This window comes from Cyanistes caeruleus, chromosome 9 (assembly GCF_971803275.1).
Source record: "Cyanistes caeruleus chromosome 9, bCyaCae1.hap1.1, whole genome shotgun sequence".
NCBI classification, from domain to species: Eukaryota; Metazoa; Chordata; class Aves; order Passeriformes; family Paridae; genus Cyanistes; species Cyanistes caeruleus.
Window position 1 is genome coordinate 24,799,937 of NC_141709.1, and position 26,765 is coordinate 24,826,701.

Sequence of the window (26,765 nt, forward strand, 5' to 3'; positions counted from 1 at the left end):
GCCAGGAGATGCCGCAGGGTACGTGAGGGAAGGCTGCGTCCCCATGGGCATCCCGAGGGGAGTCGGCTGCCTCAGGGCCGGAAGGGTACGGGGCTGCCCCGAAGCGAGGAAGCTGCCGCCCAGGGGGCCCAGCAGCGTCCCGCTGCAATTTGGGAGGGAGCTGCACGGTGGAAAATATGACCGGTGCCAGGCGGGTGGGCGAAGCCGGCACGGCGGGGCTGGGAGGAGAAGCGGCGCCTCTGCGAGAGGAGCAGCCCCCGACGCCCCGAGTTGGGCAACTCCGGGGGCCACGGCTGGCGGGCAGCCGGCGGGTGGGCGCCGGTCCTGGACTGCATTTCCCATACTGCCCGAGTGCCCTAATGTATGCAGTGCTCAGCCCGGCTCCGTGTGTGTGAGAGTGTATGTGTGCGTGTGTGTGTGCGCGCGTGTGTGTGCGTGTGTGTGTGCGGCGGGAGCCCCTCGGAGAGTGGAGGCTCATTCACTGATGAAAGCCGGCACTGAGAGGCAGCACTGCTCCTTCCCTCGCACCCCCGCCGCCTCCCGCGCTGCTACATGCGAGCGGCGGGCGGGCAGCGGGGCCAGCACGCCCGGGACTGCCCCGCTCCCCGCACGCCGCCGGCTCCGCGCAGCGCCCGCCGCCAGCCGCACCGTGAGTACCGGCCACACGCAAACTTTGCAGGGCAAGTTTCAAGCCCCCCCCTCCTACCGCCATCCCAGCCCCCGAGCCCTTTCCCTCTTCCTCCTTCTCCTTCCCCAGCGCCGGGGAAGCCGGGCAGCTCGGCGGCGGCAGGGAGCCGCGCCGGCCGCGGGGAGGGCCGGGTGGGTGGGGATCGGCATGGTAATGCCGAGGGGAAAGGCAGATAAAAGGGGGCCCCCCCCGCACCCTCGGCGAGCCCCGAGCTGCCCGGATCCTCCCCCCGCGGTGGCTTTCCGAGGGGGACCGGTAGCCACCAGGGGGATCAGGTGCCGGGGACCGCCGCGGCAGCCCGGCTGGGGACCGCGCACGGCGAGGGGGAGCCCGGCCGGACCCGGAGACCGGCACAGATCTCTCGCTCCCAAATAGATACCATTTTTAAACTCTCTTTTTTTTTTTTTTTTTTTTTCCTTTTCTTTTTTCTTCCGTATTTTTCGGTGGGGTAAGCCGGGCAGTTATTTCCTCGCTTCCCTCCGCTGCTCCCGGCGCTCGCTCTCCGCGGTCGCTCTGGGCACCGACAATTTCATTTCCCAGCAGCTGCAAAACAAAAACTTTTTTCAAAGGAAATAAGCAGATGCACGCATCCACCCAGGGGTTTGTTGGTTTGGGATATTTTTGTTTGTGGGTTTTTTTCCCCTTTAAAATATACAAACTTAATCTTTTATTTTGCAATAAAAGTATCGGGGGGGGAAAAAACAACAAAAAACAAAACCCGACCAAAACCCAAAATACACGCCAGGGTTTCTGTGCGTTCAAGCAACGCTGCCCAGACAGTAATTTTATTTACTCCGAAGCTTTCATTTTTGCGATCGCGCAGTCCCCGGGTGAACTTTAGTTTTAAGCCGTCCCCAAAATGCGCGATTCCCCGCTCAAAGACCGATAATTTTTTTTTTGACCACTCATTGTTAAGTCGCACTTAGCTTAATTTTGGACGCGGCTGAAGTTTGTCCAACATCCTCGCCCCTCTTCGGGTCCTTCATCTCTAAAAGATTGCCGCTCTTGTCCCTGGCTGCTTCCAGGTAGGAACCAAGTGCCTGGATCTCACATGCGGTGTTGTTCTGGTTTTATTATTGCAGATAAAACAAAGGTAGAGAGGCGGTTTAAATTGGCAGCGTTATTCAACGAATGAGCTAAAATTACTCCACATGTCAATGGCGTAGCTTGGAAAGCCAGAAGAGGTGAAAGGAATTATCCCTGTTTTTGCTTTAGGTTCTTTAGAAAACTTTCTGGATCATCCAGCGATGCAATCGAGAAATTGCAGGATTTTCTTTCTTTTAACCAACAACCCCAGCTCTAGACCAGGGAAGTCTGTAAATAGGTTGGAAGCATGGAAAATAATTCTTCACCTTCAGATCTAAATACATAAAAACCATCTGGTTGACCACAATGAAATCATTAGGAACTGTCTACTTAAAGAGTTGTATTGAATGCTTATCCTTCCACACAGGAAATGTGTATGGTAAGTGATTGTTGCAATAAATCCAAACAACTCTGGGCATCTTCGCGTTTGATGATCTTTGTAACTCGGGTTTCAAAAAGGAAGAAAAAGTGCAGGGGTGGAAAGGCGACTTAACGGGTTGTACGGACAGGGCTGGCGGTGCCCCCTCCCGCTGCCCTCCCCGGGAGTGAATAATTCCCGAGGCGGCAGGAGAGGAGCGGCCCCGGCTACGTCCCGATCGCCGCTTCCCGGCGGGACGTGCGGGGCCGGGCGGGAGCGAGCCGAGCCGAGCCGAGCCGGGCCGGGCCGGGCCGGGCCGGGCCGGGCCGGGCCGGGTCGGGTCGGGTCGGGTCGGGTCGGGTCGGGTCCTCAGCCCCGGCCCCGCCAGACACCTGTTTAATGCGCCGGCGGGCAGCGCGGAGCGGCGGGGCTTGGCGGTGCTGGTAGGCTCCAGCCCGGGGCTCACCCCCGACGGATTTTATTTTATTTGGGTTTATTGAACAATCTCCTCGGGCGGGAGAGAAAAGCCGGGAGCGGGAGGGAGAGGGGGCGGCGGGCGGGTGCCAGCCCGCTTGGCCGCCCGCGGGGGGCGGGAGGGGCCGTGAGGGGCCGTGAGGGGCCCGAGCCCGGGCCCGGGGCGCGCCCGCTGCCCGGCGGAGTGGGGCTGCCCCCGGAGCGGTGTTCGTTCGGGTTTCGCCAAGGCGGGAGCGGGGCCGGGAATGCGGGCCGGGGGCGAGGCGGCAGCAAACCCATGGGTAGGCTGAGGGTTGCGGGTTTTTTCCTTCTTTCTCTGTTTTCCTCTTCCCAAACCCCCGGCGCTTCCTCCCTTCGGCAGCCGACTCCGCGGGAGCGCCCTCCAGGCCCGGGGGCTTTTCCCCGCGTTTTTGTTTGGGTTTTTTTTTCCTAAAAAAAAATAAAATTTAAAATATAAAGGCTTTTAATATATATATATATATTTTTTTTTAATTTTTGAAGAAGAAGTTTACAGCCAAACAGAAGCGGGGCGCAGTCCAGGACCGGGACCGGGGCCACTCTGCCCGTCCCCGCCGCCGCTTCCTTCGCTCACCGCGCTCCTAATTTTTTTCCTTTCCCCCTTAAACCGGTTTCCACAGCAGCTGTCCGGGTGTGCGGCTGCAGTTGGCATATTTCACGCGTTGGAAAAAAAAAATTAACTGTTTTTCCTTTGTATCTTAATCCAGTGATGAGAGCTCTCCTTTGTTGGCTTTCGGGCTTGCATTTGTTTTATTTATTATAAGGAAATCCAGTTTGGTTCAAATATATAATCCATTTGAGCACTTAAATCCCCAAACAGCTGGCATTATTTTGTTTTATAATCTTTGGCTTTTCTGTGCAGAGCATATTTCTAAATTCCTACTTGACATTTATGGGGAAAAACTTTTTAATGTAAATGGATATTGTGATTTTTTTTTTTCCTGGGTACTTCCTAATTTACATGCATCATCAATTTTCCTGGATTTCCTAATGTTTTAATCTTTTTTCCTCCCTTATAGCTTGTTAATTAATTTTTTTCCCCAAGAAAACTTTTTTTTTTTTTTTTTCTGGAGGGAGAAAGACGTTAATTTGCCCCATTACTTTAATCTCTGGCATTTGGAAATGGTTGAGAGACCACAAAAATGCAACCTGTTGTAGAAACCAGAGTGGTGTGTTTTATTTATTTTAATCGATAGCAGAGAGGTGATTTAGTAATAGGAACTCTGAGTAACATTTAGTAAAAGATTTGCAGATCTGGTGGCTGTGTATGGGGTGTGCATGTGCTTGCATATGAGCGCGTTTCCTTGCAGGCTGATTAGCAAGTGAGTTTTACACTTATAACCAGTGGTCACTGCTGTTTTCTCCACTTGGTGGGTGTTTGTGGTGCCTGATAAATGCAGCTCTGTCATGGCTTCTCCTACTTTTATCAGACTTTCCTTTTAACTAATGCAGCACCATGCTACAACCTTTGTAAGCAGAGGATTCAAAACTAAGCCAGAGAGAACTGATTACTACTTGTTTCTTGGTGAGAGATTTTTTTTTTTAATGGTTCAGAGCTAAAGGCTCTTGATACAATTTGCCTTGGTCGTGGCATGTTTAGCCTCATTATTAGGAACATACAGGATTACACAGGTAATTTGTGTACACCTTAAAGAGGGTAGCTCTAAAAGCCCATAAGTATTCATATAGGTAACAATAACAAAATAATACTAAAAAAACCAGAGTTAGGTTTCAGTATGTCCATCTAACCTTCATACTTGGTAGACAGTTTATATAGCTTCCTAGATTGATCTCCACCCTCCCTCCCTCTACTCCTTGTTTAGTTAATTCAACAAAGACTTTTTGCAATCTGTTTGGAGTTTGTCTGATGCTGTGGAAAAGTAGCTGCTGATTTATTTGGTTGCTTTTCGATTTCTGTCTCTAGCCCGTCTTTTCTCCTCCTTTCAGCGGGGATGTCAGCTGTTATTACTTCCTATTGATCCCTTTGCAAAGTGAGAAGTGAACTAAAATTAATGTCAATTCCACTGCTCGGATCAATAGCTGGAGTTATTTTAATCTGGATTTGCGCGAGGTGCTAAATTAAAAAAAATCAGCATAGAGGCAGAAAAGTAGCAGCTCCTCACTCCACCTGTGCCCACTGCCTTCCCAGCACCTAAATGTTCCCTCCAGCTGATTACCCTGCAATCCATATTTTTTTAATTAAGAAGGTCAGTTAGTTTTCTTATATTTGGGTTCTGTATTTAAACCTATGACATTTTGACATTGGGAGTGTATTAACGATAGATTTTCATAATGACTGGTCTGCCGCAGCCTAATCTGTCCGTGTTGCTGGGGGGTGGGGAGGTGCTGGGCGATAAGGGAGCAAGAGAGAACGAAAAAGGAAGTGAGAGCTGAAAAAAAATTAAATTTGGCTGGCTGAGATATTGTAATGTGTTGATTTATTCCCGGTGTAATGAAGTTTGCAAACGAATAAACGGCCATAGTGATTCACAGTATCCTACAGGAGTGTCAAGTGTTGCAGCCAGATTACTAATTTATGAAATACATTTAACGTAATGGTGTGAAAGCACAAGTAAAAATAGAAAAGCATGCAGAGGGGGTTGCCTTTTCTGTGTTTTTCTGTGATTGCTCAGTTTTGCTTCCATGTGAATGATCGTTTATTTCTGAGAACAGAGGCTTATTTGCATGCATCACTTTGAATATATAATCATGTGTGTGTATTTATATTTACATGGTTATATAAGCCCCCAAAAAACTCTAAATTTGCCAGTGGCTGCAGTTTTCTGACCTCCAGATTTTGATCAGCCTCATGTGAAGCAGCAGAGCAAGAGTACCCAGGACTGCAGTGCTGACCAGGTTGCCCTTGGCATCCCTCACTCTTCCTCTCCCTGTCGCTGTCTGTGGCAAGAACTCAACGAGAAAGTTATTTAAAATTTGGAAGAGAGCAAATCCGTTAATGCGAGATACATAATCTGGTAATTTAGCAATGATGTCTGTAAGGATGAGTGCCAAATGAGGAAGCAGAGAGATGATGTCCACTCATCTTCACAATTCATAACAGTCAGTGGAGCGGCTGGGTACAGGATGGGAGTGAGGAAACGCTATCACTGAACTGCATTAAAGCCCCAGACTGGATTTCATACACTTTGTTAACCTAGGCTCCCTCATTCATGGAGTACAAAAGGCACTCCATTAGAGAGACACTCTTTCACTAAGTTTTATTTGAGATGTTTGACCCTCTGGATTTAAGAGGCACAATTTGTAACAGCTTTTTATTATTATATGATTTTTCTGGCCCTTTGAGCTCCAGCGGCTAGTATATTGTTTCAAAGTTACAGTCCTTGTATTTTAAGCTGGGTTGTGGGGCCTGAATGGCAGGCGGCGGAAGCTTGAAAGAAAAGGCATGAGATTGATTGGGGGAGAAAATAACAACACAAAAAGGCAGTGCGAACTGGGGGAGATAGAGAAAGAAGGATTTTCCCTTCTTTCACCCTGGGAGGGGGTTGTGCCTGACTGGGTGGTTGCAGCCAACCTGGGAGGCTCAGCAAGATGTGAGGCAGAAATTTTGTTAACATTTTCCTCTAAATGTTAATGGCACATCCAGGGCAGTTTACAAATCTACTTAAGAGTGAGTGCATTAGGAACTAAAATTACTGATCCATCCTCTCTTGTCCCCGACCCGAAAGGCAGACGCTTGCAGAGATCAGATGGCAGAAGCGCCCATTATGATTTTAAATATTGTCAGAGACGCCAGGCATTTTTCTGGGGAAGTCTCTTCTCCTTTGGCTCTCAGGGACCGTGTGTGCATGAGTGGGTGTTTGTGTGTTACACACACGCACACCGGGACACAGCCACATTGCTATATTCCAATGGTGTGTGTACATATGTATGATGGTATGGAATCCTGTGTGTGCAAGTACACATCTACCCATATGTACTGTGAGAGCGAGAGAAAATACCTGTCAGTTAAGTACGTCTCAAGCATCATGTACAGTTATAACCATGTGTGCTGTCTGATTTGGGTAACTGTGTACAATGGATATTTTTATGTTGGTCCTACATCCCCAAACCCCAAGCTAATAGCAGGGTGTGTGTATGTGGGGGCTTTCTTAAGTTTATTGCAGTAATATATATGTGCCACTTGCCATATAAAATTCCACTTATAATTTGGAGTTACTATGTTAATTTTAGACTGAACATTTTTTATTAGTGCATTATTAAATTTGCATGTTATTATGTTTGGTTTGCCTTTCATCCATCTGCACTGGATGATACCCTTTAACCTGGAGGGCCAGGGCTGACTCCACTAGTGTGTGAAGTTGTCTATTGATTTTCTTGGATGAGAACAGTGGCGCATCTCCGGCCGGTGGCTTGTAACACATGTGGCCACTCGGCTGCTGGAGCATCCCAGAGAAATGAGTGCAGAAACCTAATTGGTTGTGTTTTCTTTCCCTTTCTGTTTTCTTGCAGTGTTTGAAGGGTGATGATGCTCCAGTAATTTTCCCCGCTCCATTCCTAGGCATCGCTTTGCTTTCCTTCCGGGGAAGATCGTTCTGCGTGTGATCCTGCTGAGGAAAGAGACTCCGATGGACTTACACCGGGCAGCATTCAAGATGGAGAACTCACCCTATCTCCCCAACCCACTGGCCTCCCCAGCACTGATGGTTCTCGCCTCCACTGCCGAAGCCAGCCGTGATGCTTCCATTCCCTGCCAGCAGCCGAGGCCTTTTGGGGTCCCTGTGTCAGCAGATAAGGACGTGCACATTCCCTTTACCAATGGCTCATACACTTTTGCCTCAATGTATCACCGCCAAGGTGGGGTGCCGGGAGCATTTGCAAACCGTGACTTTCCTCCATCCTTGCTTCACCTTCACCCCCAGTTTGCACCCCCCAACCTGGACTGCACCCCAATCAGTATGTTGAACCACAGTGGCGTCGGGGCTTTCCGCCCCTTTGCATCCAGTGAAGATCGGGAGAGCTACCAGTCAGCCTTTACTCCAGCCAAGCGCCTGAAAAACTGCCATGACACTGACTCTCCCCATCTGCGCTTCTCGGACACCGATGGGAAGGAGTATGAGTTTGGCACCCAGCTCCCCTCCAGCTCCCCTGGCTCCCTCAAAGTTGATGATACAGGGAAGAAGATATTTGCTGTTTCTGGCCTCATTTCTGACCGTGAGACCTCATCCAGTCCTGAAGACCGGAGTGACAGATGTAAGTACCTCTGTTGATTTGGCGGTTCTTTAATTGTGCCTTGTTGAGATAGGCAACAGGTGATGGCCCCACAGTGCTGTGAGACTTTGCCGGAGGCAAAGGCAAAGCAGCCTTTCCTGCCTGCTGCGCTCAGCCATGTAATATTGCCTTGTTCTTCCAAAAGGATATTGACAGATTTTTAGGTGAAGGAAACTCACCTTCCAGCACATAGCTGGAGAGGTGATGTTGATCATGCAGAAAGCTGTCCATGCACCAGTGTGAGGCTATAGGTGCTGGTACATGTATGTGTGTAAACAGGGATGCAGCTGGAATGTGTAGCCAGGAACTTTCCCAAAGCTTGCAGCAAGCAGGTGCCCCCTGCTTTTTCAGGTGTTTCTTTCTGACCTTTTCTTCATGCACACCATTCTTAGAGCAAATGCATTGCCGACCGTCACAATTCATGCCTCAGCTTAGGACAAAAGTACCTTTTCCTCTGGTTAACTTAAGAATATTGTTGGCCACTGAGCTCCCTCTTTAAGACAAGTATAAATTGTTTTTACAATTCAATTAGCTGTTACATCATGTGCTTTCTCTGAGTGTTTCCCCTGTTTTGGTGCCCGTTGAAAGGTAATGTGCCCTTTTGCAGGCCAGTGATTGGACTGAAGGAACCCGGTCTGCTTGTTCATGACTGTAACTCCCTGTTCCCCCACAGCCTCGTCCCTTGTGGAGTTGCCTACACAGAGGGGCAGAGCTGTTCTTCATGAAGTGCAGGCTTTCAGGTTTGCAGAGCTGGGAGGTGACCCACAATGGGGAGTGGTCTGGGGGCAACAGAGCGTAGTACTCCAAGGAAGAGCGCTTACTTATGATTAGAGTTTTCCTGTAAACCCAGACATGTAATCAAGCAGTGAGAGGTTCGCTTTTCACATGGGCTCCTTTGTACTGTTGAATTTTATTAATAGAAAGCAATTTTATTATTGTTGTTGTTATTATTATTACATTTTTTTTAAACAAAAACCTGCTGCACCGTTGCTTTCTCTCCCTTTCAGATGTGATTTTTCTTCTCCCCTTTATGATACCGAGGAGAGTAATAGAGACATTGTGGCTCTCTCTCCCCTGTCGGTGCTGCTTCCTCAGGCTGTCTCCTTGAATTAGGCACTGTGCTAACTTACCAGCGCTAAAAGACATCTGCCTAAACCCAGCGTACCTTTTCAATAAAAGTCATCATAAAATCAACCTGCCTTTTAAATCCATCGCTCTTTGGTTTTGAAATATGCTACAAGTGTGTCTTTTATTGTCAGCGTTTGCGAGGGTAGGACAATTCCCACTGATGGCAGGAGCTGTGTATTTCTTGCAGTACCAGTGTGATCTCTTGTGTCTCTCCCCCCTCTCCTTCTGATCCACCCCCGACCATGCTACTTTTTGTGCCGTAAGCTCTTTTCATTGTTCAGCATCTCCTCTCTCTCCTTTTGGGTCTGTAGGGAAAGTGGCTGTAGGTGGGAGCGCATGTGGATGTGTGGAGGCTGGTAATATAATTATCCTTGGGGGAGGCAGGTGAGATGGCAAGGCTTAGAGACATCTTTGTTGATGCTCTTTCCCTTATCGATATAACCTGGCTGGGAAAATGAAGCTTGCTCGAAAGAGTACTCTGAGAGATAGCGGCGGAGGAGAGGGTCCGCTGGCTAAATGAATTTAGAGCGCATCAGCCGCTATGGATCTTGCTGGCAAAATCCTGTCAGATACCCCATTTAAAGAAGTAAATCTGTTAAATGAATTAGACCACATGGAGCACAGCTGCGGACAGACAGACGCATCCACATCCATCGCCGTGCCTTGCCTTTGCCAAGAGCATGTGCCGAACGCGGGTCCGCTCCTTCAGGGAGCAGACGGGGCTTTGCACAGACGCAGGCAGGTTGACACTGAGTGCCAGTGCCGCTGCCAGTGCCGTGGCAGGGGACTTGCCAGGGAAAGGAAGCAGAATAAAACTTTGCAGGCAGCTTGGGAAACTTGGGCAGAAGTGGAAGGTGTTTTGTTGTATTGTTTTTGTTACCATGTTAAATTTCTTTGAGATGCCTTTCTGCACGGCAGAGCTGAGCAAATGCAACATCCCTGCTACTTCATCAACATTAAAATTTTTCTGTAACTACTAGGATGATGTACACTAAATATGTCTGTTGGCTCTGTATCATATTCCCATCACATATAGATAACTGCACTGTGGAAACTTCACTCCATTAAGAGAGTGAGTTTATTTGGTGTGTGCATACACACGTATGGGTGTGTTTGCTGGAGGCTGAGAGCAAGTTGTGGAGCTTTTAGAGGATCCTAATGGTCTTTGATGCTGGTCATCAGAAAAGAGAAACTTCTGAAGAATTTGAGATCACAGATTGCAGACAGAATGGTGATCCTCTTTTGCATTAACATTTGCAGATATATTTTTAAAGTTTCTGTAGAAATGTGTACCTTGGGGGTTTGTTGTCTCTGAGAAGTTTTGTGGATTCCTTGTGTAACTGTTACATATAAGCCTTTGTAAAAGCTGCCTACTTGTGCTCCTTATGGAGCAGGTAAGTGGATGTAGCTTCAAGGCAAAAGTGTAATTAATTAGGCTTTTCTACAACTGCAAGGAAAAATTGTAACATTTTCTTAGATATTCAACACCTTCCCATGTCTAACGGGTGCTTTTCAGGTTTGGAGAGCTTCACCATTTTGGTATGCTTTTCAGATTGCTGAAAGAGTTTGTGCTACATGGGAGCTGAATTACTATGATTGCCCTGCATGGTCTTCTCTTCCAATGCAAATGCCTTTTTTGAATAGATCATTAAAATATTTGTTTCATCTCATAGCTTAAATGGTGATTTTCTAGAGAAACTCCCCCCACTTTTCTTTATTTTTTAAATAAAATGTAATCACTGAATTTTAATTTCCCTGAAAAATAGGTTTTTGCTTGGAAGACTTTGCAAGAAAACAAGGATCAAAGTGAGACATTTGCACGTCAAGGAGTGTTTGGAAGGTGCTTATTTATTCCTCTGCAGCATGAGAGGAAAGTCTTAGCCTGCTTTCACTAGTGGAAGAAATTTGAAAAATTCAGTAAAATTATTTTTGATATGTTCTGGTGTATTCCACATTAGCACCTGGCCCCATAAAGAGATGTGTTCTTGCAGCAGAGGTTGCTCAGCCCTTTGCATAAACCTTTCCCTGCTTCTAAAGCAGGATGATGCTTGGACCCATACCCAGCATCTCACAAAGGGACAACATCTTTGGGGTGCTTTTGGGTGGGACTGCACTCTTTGTTAATCAGCATATTGGGCTGAGATTTAGGTATTATGGTCTGCATTTAGTTAAGTTGTCTCTTGCTGTAAAATGTGAGCATTCAGGACATCCGGAGCGATGGAGCGTACAGAGAACACGTGGAAACATGGAGCTTTTCCAGGGATAAGCAGACATACCATGTATTGGATGGGCCCATTCCCTTAGGTACTTACTGAGAAAAATAATGCCATTTGTTAGAATTTAGGAGCTTCTTGTAAAGCATGTGTTAAAGGCACTGGAAGACATATTTTATGGGTTTGTTTTAATAAGTGTACAATAATTGAGATTCCTAGGAGGAGAGGAAATAAATGGCATGTTTCTTTCTGCAAAAGAGATCTACAGCCCTATTTTAAAATCAGGGGAAAAAAAGAAAGATTCATGTTTTTTTACTTCTAATAAAACCTGTCTCAGTGTCCTTTAATCATAGTACCCAGTTCCTGTGGCACTGCTTTCCTACAAAATGAGAGGCAGAGGTCAGTGCCGAAGCCGGGACCTCTTGGCAAAGAGCTGGACCTTGTCAGAGCAGAGACCTCTGCCCCTGTGGGGCAGCCCACGCTCCCAACCTCCCTGGCACCACAGAGGATGGTTTCCCATTACTGTCTGCTGCTTGGTCTCCAGCACGTGTTCTCTGTGACTAGTGGTGGAGCACAGACCAATATGTGAAGGTGATCCTCTACGTCCTGGCCTCTGATTCAGTTTCCATCCTCTGGCCAGAGTATGGCTCTCCAAGTCTCAGTTTCCCTGCTCCTGCTGGTGGCCCTTGTCTAGCTCCTGCTGTGCCCAGGGGATGAACATTTGAATGGGAGCAGGCTGGGATCCTTGTTCATCCTTTGGGTCTGCTCAGTGTAGTAGGAGCGATTATATTATTTTTTTATTATTATCATTTTTGATTATCATATTTCACCTTGGACATAGTTTGTGCTGCAACTGGTTTCTGCAGAAGTTGTATTTGTGAGCTCCTTGTTCCGCCTTGGGGTTTTAAAGAACATCTCTAGCATGGAGTTAGTTTTAGTTTTCCTTTTGAAACAACTGGTTTGTTATTGGTCAAATGTAAATTGCACTTCAGGTGATGGACATCAAGGCTATGATGACCACAGCATGAATTCTTGAATAGTGTGGTGCTTTGGAAATCAGATCAAGGGCTGTCTGTGCAGTCACCCACCTGCCCAGACATGTGTTGGGATTTGTGTTATGACCTGTGTAGAGAGTTGTGTTTGTCTATGTACGTGTGCTGCCAGGAAGAAGGTGGGTTTTTTTTTGTGGCGGAACAGTGGATTGGAGGGGGAAGGCACATGTCCACACGTCCACTGCTCACAACTCTTCCCTCTGGAATGCACCACCTCCAAGGCTGGTAAAATTTAGGGTCTAACGCAAAGTGATGCTTTGTTGCTAATCATAATCAGCCACGATCATGGGAAATTGCAAGCTTAACTCTGCTTGTGAAATAATGAAATAAATTGAGTGGAATGTTTCTTTCTGTCATGCAGTGCCCTGCATGATGTAGGAGTGAAGAAGCAACAGTGGAATTCTGGAAGGGCTGGGCAAGCAGATGGGCACTAGCAGGGATGACAGCCATGCATCCATCCCTGTTGCTCCACCAAACACACACCATCCTTGTGGAGTAAAGTGTGCTGCATGGAGGTCTTGGAGCATGCAGCAATCACCTCCTTTTCCTGTTTTTCTGGCAACAACCTTCCTTCTCCCCCTGCAAACTGTTGCTGAGACTCCTTTCCACGCTGTTTGGCTTAATTGTCTTGTCGGGATAAAGAAATGTTTGAACAGTTAAAAGTGGGGAAGGGCTGGATGGGAGCAGCCCCTGCCGACTGCGGGGCCATCTGGCCTCCCTTGGATCTGCCGGTCTCCAGTTTATATTTTTCTTTCTGTTATTTGGGGCTATCTGGCGCACTTGGAATACCTAATCACCATGGTGAGAGGAGGGATAGGGCTGCCTTCCCCAGCCTCCCCTTCCCATCAATTGTCATGCAGAGCCCGGCCGGGCGCTGCTCCTCGCAGCCCTCATTTGCTGTCCTCGCCCGCTCTCAGCAGAAGGATGCCTTTTAATTGATCATTTGAGGGGGAGGGCTGGGGCTGTTTTCTCCTCCAAAATGTTTCCCCATGAAGCCGCTGCCATCCGGCCAGCCTTCATGTCATCTCTGCCGTGCCAGAGATGCCTCGTGTCCTCTCCCTTCCTTTTTGGAGTCCCCGGGAGCTGGTGTAACCACTGTCTTCGGAGTGCTGAGCAACACTGAAATGTTATATTTATCCATCTCCTGCTGGAGAGATGGGCATGGATGCAGTAAATATTTATCGCTCCTCTTTTGCCCTGTGTGCCTGGATGCTGGCAAGAGGGTACTTACTGTAGAATTGCAGGGAAACCTCCCCACCTTGCTCGGTATTTCCCATCAAAACCACGGCCCCCAAACCACTGGCCAAACCTTGCTTTTCGAGAAGGAATGAATCACATTAAATCTTCAGCCCCATCGATCAGACTCGACTGCTGTCAGAGGATTGCGGCAGGAGAAGTGCAGGCAGACTTGGTGGCTGCCGTGCTGTGCTGGGGATCGGGAATCCTGACCTCGGGCATGGCTTGGAGTCACAGTTTCCCGATCCCTAACGGGGAGTACTGATACCTCCCTCACAGCGGAGTGTGCCGCTTTGATATCTTCTGACAGAAGACGCTAGGCAAGGGCAAAGTATTAGTATTATTAATATAGTACAGTTAGTAGAATATTATGAACTATTATAAATCATTACTACTAAACTACAGTTATTAAAGGAAATGACCAAAGTGCACTTTGCGAGCCAGGATCTCTGACAGTTAAAACATTGTTTTATTATTTTACTTGCTAACTTGCAAAATTCAAGAGTTAGCAACAGTTTCCTGGTGGTGATTGCATAAGGAATTGGGAGAAACAGGGAGGGACAGAATAAGCATTAGTGCCTCTGTGATTTATTTTTCTTTCCTTCATATTTTGAAGGTCTTGAAAGAGAGAGGCATACTCAAGCATGGGCCTAATCCTGCTCTGTAGGACTGAAAGTGCTCAAGGCAACAAGGTCTTAATGTTTCTGGAATTCCCCAATGAAAAAAAAATAGAATTGAAGGTGTTAGTGAATCGCTGCTGGTTGTTTTTTGTTTGATATCATTTAGACAAGTCCCATTAAATGCTAGCAGCAGATACATTCTTTTCTCTTTGTTTGCCTTCCAAGGAGTAGAAAACAGACATAATTATATTTTACGTGAGGCTGTAAGATTTCCTCTCATCTCTTTTTTTTGGCTAATATCTGCAGCTGTAAAATAAATTCTTTTTGTGCATACATGGTGCTAGACTGAGGTAAATAACTGTCATCTAAAAGCTGTCTAACCTTAATCTGCATCAGGAGCACTATAGGGATCTGTACCCATTTGTATAATATTAAGCTTTATTTTTATTATGGATTTCTAATGCAAATTCATAGCGGGAACAAAGTTGTTTCCTTTTAATACTCTATTCCAAGAAAAGCAGCCATTGATAGCAAATTGTGACAATTTTTATCCTGTGGTTCATGTCACTGGTGGTCTTCTATCATGTCAATGTGTTTGATAGCCTGTGAATGTTTCACCTCTTTTCTTCAGTGTGGAATAGCAGATACTGGGACTTTTGAGGACATTTTTCAGCTATGCAGAGCAATTGAAATTCTTCAGAAAGAATGGATTTCTATTTGGAAAATTTAATATAGGATCGGATTGCTGTACAGCATCCTCTGAAAAAGGGCATGTGCACCTTTGTAAATCTACACATGTGAGCTGTATATGTGTCTCTCTCCCCTTTCATGCAACATCATTGTTCACCTGCTTGGCTTTGCTGGCCTGAGCATAGAAACTCATGGGTGACAGACATTTGGGACAAATTCATCACCCTGAATTTAGTTTTTTTTACAACTGAATTATTTTCTGTTGTTGGTTAGGTATTGAGTATTTGCTGGCCTGATTGACCCAGCCCTTGAGTCAACAAAAGCTCTGGCTAAAGAAGTACTGCTGGGTTTGGTACTATCTGTATCTGTCCATTTTGTCTTTGTTCTGTCTTTTAAAAAAATGAGGGTGGTTGTGATAATCTGGAAGTCCTTCTTAGCCATCACTTTCTTCTCTCCTTTGACCATTTGCTGGCATCTTGAATTGCAGCAGTGGCCTGAGCAACAGGAGAGGAAAAACAATGTTAGAGGGGAGCAAAGCAAGGAGAGATTTATTGTCCTAAATGCAGATAACATGGGAAGGAGTCCTTCTCTAAGCAAAACTGCTTGTGAAGTTCAGGTGCGGGACACTTCCATCATATTTTTTCCACACTTGGGACATAGTTTCTAATCAGGATTGCTTTGAAACCTTCCTTTTTTGCTAGCTTCAGGCTGAGGACAGCTTTCTCACTGAACTGCATAGCAAGAATGTATTTTGTGCTTTTTCTTGTGAATCCTGGGCTACTCTGAAGTGGGAAAAGGAAGGCACCAAGTGTTTTTGGATACCCCTAAAGGGAAGAGCTGGAAGCTGTGTCCTTGGTATCCACCAGCAGTACTGATTCTTAAGAACTGTATCTCACCAGAGTAACCACATTAAGTTTTCAATTTTGAAGGACCCAAGAGCTTTTACACATGAGCTTTTCTCAGGTGCAATCCTTCAGCATTACCTGGGCTTTCTAGATGTGCAGTGCCACAGTCCTGGACAGGGGGAGGCTGGCAGGACGCGTCCTGCTGCAGCTGCTGAACTGGCTGGCACGGCTGGCTCCCAAGCATGGGCGTGTTCTTTGGGAGGCAGGTGAATGCTTCCTGGCACTTGTACGAAAACTAAATCAGAAAGGGAAGAGCAGCTGGGGTGAAGGCTCCCTGTGACAGTCTTCCTAAAAGCAATTGGTTTTGTAAACAGAGCAACAAGAGCACTGCCCTGAAGGATCCATTTCTTTCTACTGGGATTTTGTGACTTTGATTTAAATTAAGGTATTTTTAATTAAAAAGGACTCCAACCTTTTCATCTGATTTTTATATTGTTTCTCTGCATTTTAGGAAACAACTTGCAAAGCCATTTAGAATGTGAAATTGTCTGTCCTGTAGCATCCCTCGCTATCAGGAGGCATAGGATAATAATCCCTCATTGCAGAGAGCCTGCTTTGGCGGTTGTGGAGGGGTGGGAAGAGACCTGATACCAGATCACAGCTCTGCCTTGTTCTCCATCCTGGCTTTCAATATTGAAGATTTCTTCAACCCCCCATTAGGGGGAATGCCCCACAAAATTCCCTACCAGAGGCCCCACACAAATACCCATGTTGTTCAGGAGGTGACGTGAGGGTGCTTGTGAGTGAGAGAGGAGGAGGGTGAATGGCACCCTGGGTGCTGCAGCTCTGGCTGGGTGAATGAAAGCCTTATCAGGGTGGCCTGGCTGTGCTACAGCAGAGCTTCCCCGCACCCAGCCAACCTTTGGCCCATGCAGGCTAGAGGGAACCTTGTCTCCTTGTCACTGTTTGCAGTGTGGGGAATCTTGCAGAAGGCCATCTTGTGATGGCTGTGGATGGGTGGAAATCCTGGGAGTTGGATATCAGTGCAGGTCAGAGGGATCCAAACTCTACAGCACCATCAAGGGGGCTGCAGAAGCTCGCTTCCTTCCCTGGTTTATCTTTCTGGTTGCAAACCAGCCTCGCTTCATATTTCCAGCACTATAGGTGGGAGACAAGCTTCTAGCAGTCCTTAGCCAGGGTGACAGCTTTTACCTCCCGAGCACTTGTCTTCATCCTCCCTGAGGAGGCAGCTTGACCACTGACACTTTTTTTTTTGCTGGGGAGATGAAGGAGCAATCAGTGACCTGGATAACCCTGTGCTGAAAAGGAGCAGAGGAACTTAATGGTTACAATCAAAAAGTTGCCAGCCTGAGTGGATTCATACATCAGGAGGTGCCCCTTAGATGGGAGAAGGGGACAATGGGCAGTCAAACTCTTACAGCCCTGCTTCTTTGCTTTCAGATTTGCACTTTGCGCAGCATGCAGCCTGTACAGGACAGCTAGCATTGCTCCTGCCAGCTCTGCTCCTCGGGACTGGTTGCTGCCATCCGTGCTGCTCCTTCCTTTCTGCATATTTAGGTTTGTGCACAAAAGTGTTGCTATCAAAGAGCTGTTTTGATTACAGAAGTGGGGAGGTGATGGGCAGCCTGCCTTCACTCCAGATTTGGGGCTAACTTGTTCAGGGAAGCTGTTGTTGAAGGTGCTGGGACATTCAGTAGTGTGGGAAGCAGACCATCTGCAGACCTGAAATTTAATGTCAGCAAGAGGTGTTAGAGAGAGTGTGAAGTAGAAAAATGGTACAAGTTATTTCTGTCTTAATTTGGCCAGTGTGTTGTGTCCAGTCCCACATTTGGTCCAGGACTGAAATAAGTATGATGATATTTGGAGCTGGACTAGGATATACTGGAAAAAGTAAGCTATGAAAGTCTGCAGATCTCTGTCTCCATTAGCCAGAAGTAATGTTCCCACCATCTCGTTATTTTCCCCTCTTAAAATGAAAACAATGCATTGACTGTGGAAACAGGGGAGGATTGTATTAGAGCAAGACAGAGCTGGGCAGAGAGAACTTGCATTGGCCTTACTAGTGTGTAACAGAGATGTCGTGGGTGTAGGAGCCTGGGGAAGCTGTGTATGCTGTGGTCCAGATCAGCCCCCAGGTTTGTGTCACATCTTAAGGAAGAAACTTAAACTGAAAAAAAAAAAAAAAAGCTTCACCTTTGGTCATCTCTTTGGGAACACTGTGAGGACCCAATGTGTGTCTCCCACCCGGGCGCCCACCCTGGGGCATGGGCACGTGCTGGTGAAGGCTGGGGAAGGTTGCGATGTCAATGAGAAACATCTGTGTGTGTGTTCTCCCAGATGTTGCCAGTTGTGTCTGGGTTGTTAGCTGCACCTGGGCAAAGAAGAAAAGGAAACCCCTGGGTGGTGTGATGGATTTTGCAGAGCCTGGGAGGAGAAGGCAGTTAGACACTACTTGCTGATAGTCTTTCTGCTATGTACTCAGGTGGCTCACTGACATTTGGGTGATCCAGGACCCACATTTTTCTGCAGCTAAGGAAATATGTCATCAACTTGTCACATACCGATTCTCATGTTGCTTGTTTCTAGCTTGACTGGTGGGGGGTTATTGAAGATGCAGGGCACAGTTATTGGCAGAGCTGAGCGTGCCTAATCCTCGCAGCCATGCGGAGCAGGAAGAGGGAAGGGCTGCCTGGGAAAAGCCCTGAGCGTAGGTTGTGTTGTGCTGTGGACTCTTTACTGACCTGGGACAAGCAGAGTAATTTCTCATTGTCTGTCTCTAAAGCAGGGATTATGATATTCTCTAGCTGAGGGTGGTTGTGGTCATGTTTTGTAGTGCCCAGATCCTCGAGCAGTGGTCATAACGATGGGGCCTGGATTGAAAAGGCTGTGTAGGGGGAGGGATGGAGGCTTGTTTAATAAACATGACAAATGGGATTTTTTTCCTGAGGAAAGAGCTGCCAAATATTTTTTTTTAATGAAACTTGGATGAACAGCTGAAAGCAGTGGCTAGGAATGGTCGAGAAAGAATTGGGGGTAAAAATTTGGAGTAAGGTAGATAAAAGTGAGAGATAAAAGAAATAATGCAGGGAAGGATGAGTAATCAACATTCTTGGAGTGAAGCGCAAGCTCTGGCTTCCTTCCTGAGCAGTAAAATAAAATTTAAAAAAAAGTCTTTAGAACAACAAAACTCTGGACGCGCTGGTTTCCTTCCTGACAGGCCCAGCCTGGTGGTGTTTCGATGAGTCCTCATTGGCAACCAGGGCTGATCTAAAGGCCAAAGGCAGAAAGATGGGGGGGAAGGGAGAGGGATTTAACTCCTTGAGTTCTGCTGGAAAAACAGAGATCTCCTGCTTTGTGCGGGTTCCTGTTGCCATTGCTGGAGTATGCACAGTGTTCACTGTGGCTCAGAGGTCTGAGAGGTGACAGGGTGACAGGGTGATGTGTACAGCTACCCAGCTGCTTGGTCATAGTCAGATTTTACCAGAAAAAAGTGAATATTTTTAATCCTTGTGGATAAAATTCCTAGGTCTGTGAGTAGTACACTGTGACACAACAGCACCAGTGAGCAACAGGGGAGTGGACCAGTGACTTTGCTGTTGCCATCTCAAGGATGCTCCATTTACTTGTGGCACCCAGTTTATGGTAAAGTGCTGTTCCAGTCCCTTTTGTCAGCACATTTCTTGCTGGGAACGAGCTGCTGGGTGCAGGAGAGCCTGTTGTGCCCCAGAGGCTCTGGGCAGCTTGCAGGGAGCTGGGAGTATGGGAGGGGAGCCTGTGTGTGTGCTAGACAGGTTGAATGGCTAGGGCAGAGATTGTTTTGCATCTAACTCTCTGAGCCTCGCCGCTCTCTGCAGGGTTCCCCTCTCTGAAAGGTCGAAGCTACTTCTTAATTCTCAGCAGCTGACAAAATATTTATTTTCAGGTACTTAAAATATTATAATTTGAAGTGGAGTCCAGCCCCTGGCTGGAGATGAGCTTTTGTACTAAAAGCTTCAGTGAAATGCCTTTTTCCTCCTACAACTTGCCAACAAATGCTTGGAAAATAATTGTGGGACAGTCATCCTTTTAGTGAGCAGATCAAGAAGATTTGAGACTTGCCAGAGACTTTCAAAGGACAGGCCAAAGGTTCAAGTTGTTGCCAGTTCTATTTGTCTTAGCCTTTATACTTACTTTTGTGTCATTAATTTCATCAAATGTCTGTGGGTAAAAGGCACCCAGCAGGCTGCTGCTTTTGCTGAGCTCTCTGGGTGTACTTGGACACCTCTTGGGAAATAAGCCCACCTTTTTGTCTAGGGAGAGAGATTAATCCCACCACAGCTGTAGCAAAAAAAGGCTTACCCACTAACCTGACACAGACACAGCTGAGTTTGGGGGGCAGGACTCTGCTGTCTCCTCTTCAGCCTTTTTTAACTGGTTGTGGCAGAGATGCATGAATATGGACACACGTGTGAATTATGCTACCTTGGTGGTACTGTACCCACAGCACTTACAGAGACCTACAGAAATAAAATGCCACACTTGGATTTTCTGGAAGATACTGAAATGAGGGCTCATCAAGAAGGAAAAGTGAACAGAGGCAAGGCAGAAGGGACCTCAGTGTCCTGGGTCTCATTCCTGGCCCTCCTATTGAGTCCTTGGGATGATTACCTATGTTTTGTACTGCTGGCAGGTCATTCTGTTGATTTTGGTAGGCAGGGCATCACCGTTGAGCTCTTTGCAAGCACTGTTCTTGCTAGGTTAACAACTCTGTTGGCACTGTCCTCTCCTGGGGGCCGTGCTGCAAAAAAAAGCAGAGAGAAGGCTGTTTTCCCAGCAGGGTCCCTGCAGGCAGAGCTTCCCTGCCTTTCTCTTGTGCTCTTGTGCTGCAGACCTTTTTCCTTGGTGCTCCCATCGCTGCTTGCATCCTGACAGCTGCTTTCCTACCCTTTCTGCCCCAGTGCAGACGGCCAAGCACATTAATTTTTCGGCAGAAGTGTTGTAATAATTAGGCAGCTCGTCGGAGGGTTTAGCAATACTTAACCAGATGTGAGAAGACTCTTCCCATGGTCCCCGCTCTCTCACTGGGCTCCAGCCAGCTGCTTTTTCCCGCCTGCTCAGGTTGCCTAGAAGGGGCTGTAGGAGATCTCCCGGCTGCCCTGGCTCCTCTTGCCTCTCTTCTTATGTTAAACACTCATTTGTAAAGGAGAAAGAGGGAGGGTGGAAATCCTTGGGCTGTTTGAGAGAAGAGCAGCAAAGAATTAAAAGCAGACACCTGCAGCGCTTGGATTTGAGACCTCCACCATTAACTCTTCCCAGGGCAATATCCCCCAGGCTTGTGGCCCTTCTTTTGGTGCTAGCCAGGGACATATGGTGGGATGCAAGGGCTGGAGTGGGTGGTGCTGCTATCTGAAGCTCTAGACAGCTTCTTGTTCTATATAATCTACATCAAGTTTTATGTATATGTAAATATAATATCTCTTTGTACGTGTGAAAAAATTTCCATATTCCCTTGCCCTGTTGGGACAATGCTGTTTCTCTGCACTCTGTGCTCTATAACCATTTATACACAAGGCAATAGTATTATCACTAACACGGTTTTAAAACTAGGTTGTAGTAAACTGTATTGTCTGCCTAATCCGTATTAATGGCAAAAACTGCTGCAGACAGGATATTGGCCTGGATGGCCCTTGGATTAAGTCATTCTGAAAATTGCTACATTTCTATGGTAAAGTTTTATAAATACAAACTGACACCATATATTATGCTTAAGAAAATCTATATACAACCTATAGGTTTCTGGTTATAAAGAGAAAAAAAATGTATTAAATCAGCAAGACCAAGGGAGCAGACAAGATATAAAAATGATACTGTATTATGCTGGAACTTATTGAAAATCCCAGTGCATCTTTTTTATGTAAATGGTAAATTCTTTTCTATGTTCTGAATATGTTTCTTAATGTGTGTCACGTACCAGAATAGTAGCATGAACACAGTTGCAAATACAGTGTGTGTTTTATTGTGAGTATTATACTGCATAGCAGAGTGAGGGTGTTGAATGCTGCAGTCAGTTATATACAGCTGTAAATGGGAGCTACCTGCTGTTCTGTATACAGCCAGCTGCATATTTATTAGTAAATACCAGTCTAGGTAAAAGAAAAATAAAACAGGAAGTTGTATTAAAGACTACAAGGCTTAAAACTAGTTTGTGCAAAGCTCCTGGGATCCCACTGCAGGGAACAGTCCGGCATTTTCCAGCATTAAGTCTTTTCCATCTGATTTTTCTAGCTCTGTGAATTTGAAAGCCTCTTCTGGACTCCCCCTGCTCATCAGTTTGTAGAATAATTCATCAGTGTTTCAAAGCAGGATAAAGATTTGGTTTGGGGCTGGAGAAATCACGGGTTGGCTCCTTCCCTGGTGTAGCTCTAGCAGAATCATGGAATCACAGAATCACTTAGGTTGGATAAGACCTGTAAGATCATTGAGTCCAACAATTTACTCAGCAGTGCCACATCCGCCAATAAATGTCCCCAAGTGCCACATCTCAGTGTGGTTTCAATACATCCAGGGGTCAGAGCTGCTCTGAGGGGCACATGCAGGGCACATGTGTCATGCACGTGTGTGTATGTCACACACATAGCACGGTGGCCAGTGCTCGCGGCAGAAGGCGGTGTTGCGAGGGGAGAGCAAACCACGGATTTTCTGGGGTGCCTGCAGGCTTTCTGACTGATGGGCAGTTCTCCAGAGAAAGGCATCATGTCTGAGCATGATCCCGACTGAGCGGTGGCTCTGAAATACCCGAGTGTTTGACCTAGAGGGAGCTCTCTTACATGAAGAATGAGACTTGGCACTGCCTGGCCGAACAGCTTTTAAGCGTCTGTATTTTCAGCAAACTTCTGCTTCCTCTATTTTGAGCTCACGCTGCCAGGTACTGTACTTCCCTGAGTGGTGTACGGAGGATTGGAGAAGTCCCGTGTGTAACTCCTGTGGCCCCAGCTCTGCAGGGGCCAGAGCCAGAGCCTAACTCATTCTTCAGAATCTGCTTCTTGTGGAAGTTGATGGAGATTTCTTCTGGCAATAGAAGTTGCTTCTAATTTTCCTTCTCCCAGTAGCACTATCACACCTCACAGATAAGTCACGGCTTTTGGGGCGTCAGGCACCTTCTCTCTGCTCTGGTGGGAGAAGGAAGGGCTCCTTGGTGCGGAAGAATCTTTTGTTGGCAGCCTGAATCCAGCAACTGGAGATACTTATGTCATGGCCCAGCATGGCTCAGTTTTTCCCTTTGGGTCTCTCCTTTTAAATGGCTTCATATCCCCTCACCATCCTTGGGGTAGGTTAATCTGCCTGAATACAAATCCATGATGTTTTGGATTTAGATGAACTGGGATTTCCTTCCCTGGAAGCTGGGAGATGCTGGAGATACAGATGGACGATGCCGGGGTGCTTCCCCAGTGCACAGGCAGATCTGGCTCTGACCAGTTGCAAGTCATTGAAATCCCACCAGTCCTGCTTCCAGTGGGTGCAGGAGCTCCAAGCTCCAAGACAGCCTGTCTTTGGACACTGCAAAACATCAGTGAGGGGCAGCTGACAGGGAGCTCACAGCCTGCTGTACCCACTGCAGCAGGACAGAGAGGATGTGCAGGTGTAGCTCTGCACCTCCAGCCTACCCACTGACTTAACAGAGTGAAAGAGAAATTTGCTGCAGTGCTGGGGCAGAGATCTTAGAGAGCCCACAGTACCTGACAACGCTTTAAAAAAAAAAGAACTGAATAAAAGCAGGATGGTGCCATTCTTTCCTAGGTCCAGAAAGCTGTTATCTGAGAATGAGGGGCCCGAAAGAACAGCTTCATGGTGCAAGGGTCAAGCTGGAGGGATTGAAAGTGGTGATGCTGCCCTATTCCTCCATCCCATTCCCAAACAATCCAGGTCCCGATGAAGCTGGGTTCAACCTTTCCAATACCTGACTTATGATCCTTCTGCAGCCCCACTGTCTGGTGTCTGGGCTGCTTTAAAAGAGAGTTGCAAAGAAGCAGATCTGGGAGGGAAATTAAGGACAGATGGGGTGAGGTAGCACCATTTTTCTGTGGGTGCTTTTCTATTTTTTTTTCTTCCTATTTTTTTCTGTTGAACAAAGGAGTTTGGGGAAGGAAAGAGTGTGTGTAAGAGTAGGGAGCTCAATGGGGAAGGTGGCTGAAGGGAAGAAATTGAAAACTAAAATACCTTTTATATCTAATTTTTAAAGAAAGGTTTTGCACTAATACTTTGTGGGCTTGCATTTTTTAGTCTGGTTTATGTTTTCTCTAGAGCAGGCAAGAAGTGTGAGCAGCAGAGGCAGGAGAAGTTACTTTGGTTCATACCCCCAATTTGTCTTGAAAAATGCCAGAAGAAACTGAATAGGATTAGAATAAGCACTGTTCGTGGGGGTGACTTCTTGTCTCTGTGTCTCGGATGATGGCCATTCCTTCCCCATCTTGCTGTCCTTGCTTTGCTAGCCAGCAAACCATACCTGAGCCTCCATGGTGCCCTTCTCTGAGCTGGCACAAGGAGATTATGGGAAGCTGTTACTTGCAAAGCTGTCTCCCTTGGACATCTAACAGGATTAGGGAATCCTGCAGAAGAGTGAGCCAGGTGAGTCAGCACAGCTAGCATTGGGATCTCAGCAAATGTGTTTGCATGTCAGTAGTGCCCAGGCCCCTCCCCATCCCATTTCTTGCCTTAACAGGAGGGAGCCACTCAGCTGAGTACAGCTCCCACGAAATTCAGCTTTCTAACCCCTCAGAAATCCTGAAGTAGCAGCTATTAGATATAAACTCTTGTAAGAACCTTGCTGAAATGCCTGAGGTACCAGCTATGGATGTCCCCATGCAGCAGGAACACTTCATCTTCTCTTTCTTTCTCCCTTGTGGTCACAGGTTCATGGCCCAGCTGGGTTGTTTGAGGGCCTGGCTAGAGCAGTCTTTTTATTCTACTGCTAAATTTCTTGAGAGAAAGTTCACTGTAGGTCTCTGTGCTTTGCTCAATACAAGCAGCTCTCCTTATGTCTTTCACCTTGTACAGAAAGTCAATTTTATGTTTATGAGCACCAGGGCAAGTGGGTGGCTCTTTTGGGAGGAGCAGGTCCTGTGTCCTGTGCAGGGTGATGCAGAGACAGCTTTAGGGGTGCTGGTTTCTCATCAGTAGTTGGCAGCAGTCACCACCTGATTGGAATGAAATGCTTTGGCTCCTGAGAAATTTATGGTAATCCCAAAGGGTTAAAAACACCAGGTCAGAAACAATCCTGGAACTTGGGTGCCTCAAAGTACTGAAAATCCTGCACATACCTGTTTTGTGTGTCCCTAATAAAAGAATAATAAAAGAATACCTCCGAATGTTGGGGCAGGTAGGGGATGCAGAGTGTGTCCTGAGAGAAAGGTGAGCAGAAAACAGCTGTTTTCTCCCTCTGGGTCCAGTCTGACTTAGAGCAGGCAGTGGGGTAATGCTCTGCTGCACAGTGGAGAAGCAAGGATACTGCTAGCTGCTGCCCACTACTTGGTGGCCCCTTTGGGCCCTTTTGTGATGCCCAGTATGCAAAAGGAGGACCAGAGAATCCTCAGAAAATTATTTTCAAAAGGCCTGTCTTTACACAGATGTGTTTTCAGCTCTCACCTAGACTTTACACTTAAGAGGTCCTTGCTTGGTAAGTCAGGAGGGATGCAACTTTGACTGGCAAACTTCAGGTTTGATTTAAACAAGGACAGCATTTTAGAAATAAATCCTTCTTCTCCTGATGCCCTAGGATACATCCAGGCAGGGTGTGCTCACTTCTGGCTTAATTCTTCAGTTTAAAGGATAATTTTGGCCAAAGCCACCCTTCTACAGTAGCCTATAATTAGCAATTAAAACATAAAAAATATTTCCATCGAGTGACTCCTAAATAAATGCTTGTCACTGCTGATCAGAGTTGGTTTATTTCCATGTGTGTTTTTCTTCCTTCTTTTTTTTGTATAACTTACAGCCCTGTAAATGCTCAGCAGCTGTTAATATGATTCTGTCGATACGTTTACCATGGTGATTTGGCTATATTTGGCGAGCGTGTGAAGAAATCACTCACCGGTTAGAAGAAGGAAAGACAAGCTGTCGATATCAAGGGAGAAATGCTAATAACCCCAGTGACAAATCATTCCTGGGAATCTCAAAGGGTTAAAAAAAAAGCAGCAGCACTTCCCGGAGAGAGGGGCCTTGGCGAGTGAAGGTGACTCATCCGGAGCTGCAGACACCAGCTGTCATCTCCAGCTCCTCCTGTGCTTAATCACTTCACTTTTCTAAAGAAATATTTTGTTCTAATTCAAACAGACCTGGGCTTGTTTGTCTTTTATGAATTATTTACTGGTGAGGAGAACCTCTTGAGGTATCCATCTTCACTCAGGAATAAGTGGACTCTGAGAGCCTGCTGAAGCACTTTAAAGCACACAGACCCCTCCATGATGAGCCTTTTTTTTCTTTTTTTCTTTCTTTTTTCCTTTCTTTTTTTCTTTCTTTTTTAACAACCACTTAAAATCAAGATTAAACCCTAGAAAGTCAGCTCTGGGCTCCAGACTGTACTAGGGAAAATGCACACGGACTTTGGCCTCATCTGGTTGCTCTTTGAAAGGCATCCCTGCCCATAGGTGTGGGGTGGTGATGCTCCAAGTGACCTCTGGGACTGCCACCAGTTTCCCAGCGTGGAGGTGGAGATCTGCCCCCATACCTGACTTGCTTCTAGATGCATTCCCATAGGAATGATGAACTCACTGTGCATGAAGCAAGTGCATGAAGTGTGTGCCCCTGGCCTCTCTATGGGCACTGACACCCTTCAGCTTTGGGAGATGTTTCTGTTACTTAATAAACCCAAAGACAGATTCTACCTGGCTGTTCCTGACTTCTTTGCACATTTATAGCTCTTCCAGTGGACAGAGAAGCTTGAATGATATTTTGCAGTCCCAAAAGGTCTGATACAACAGCCATGGAAGTAAATATATATAAAAATTTGCACTGACTGGACTGGGCATCAGATTAGTCCTTAAATGTAAGTTGATCTGCTTTGGGGTTATGACAGACAAATATTTCCCCAAGGTTACTGCTACAGGAATAATCGATCTACCTGTCTTGGATA

General features: G+C 46.6%; 1 protein-coding gene across 12 annotated transcripts in view; it reads left to right on the plus strand.

Annotated features, from left to right (window-relative positions):
• The first annotated feature begins 367 nt into the window (after window positions 1-367).
• RNF220 (ring finger protein 220) overlaps window positions 368-26,765 on the plus strand; it is a 221,322-nt gene continuing 194,924 nt past the window's right edge. For 2 of the 12 annotated variants that reach the window (XM_086841303.1, XM_086841299.1), the window contains exons 1-2: window positions 2,734-2,887; window positions 7,095-7,835. In XM_086841303.1, the coding sequence (XP_086697429.1) occupies window positions 7,211-7,835 (625 nt within the window). In that variant the 5' untranslated portion in view covers window positions 2,734-2,887; window positions 7,095-7,210. Of the gene's footprint in view, window positions 650-924; window positions 2,154-2,410; window positions 2,576-2,723; window positions 2,888-7,094; window positions 7,836-26,765 lie in introns of those variants that run through there. The other 10 variants (XM_086841306.1, XM_086841300.1, XM_086841304.1 and 7 more) reach the window with 10 other exon arrangements.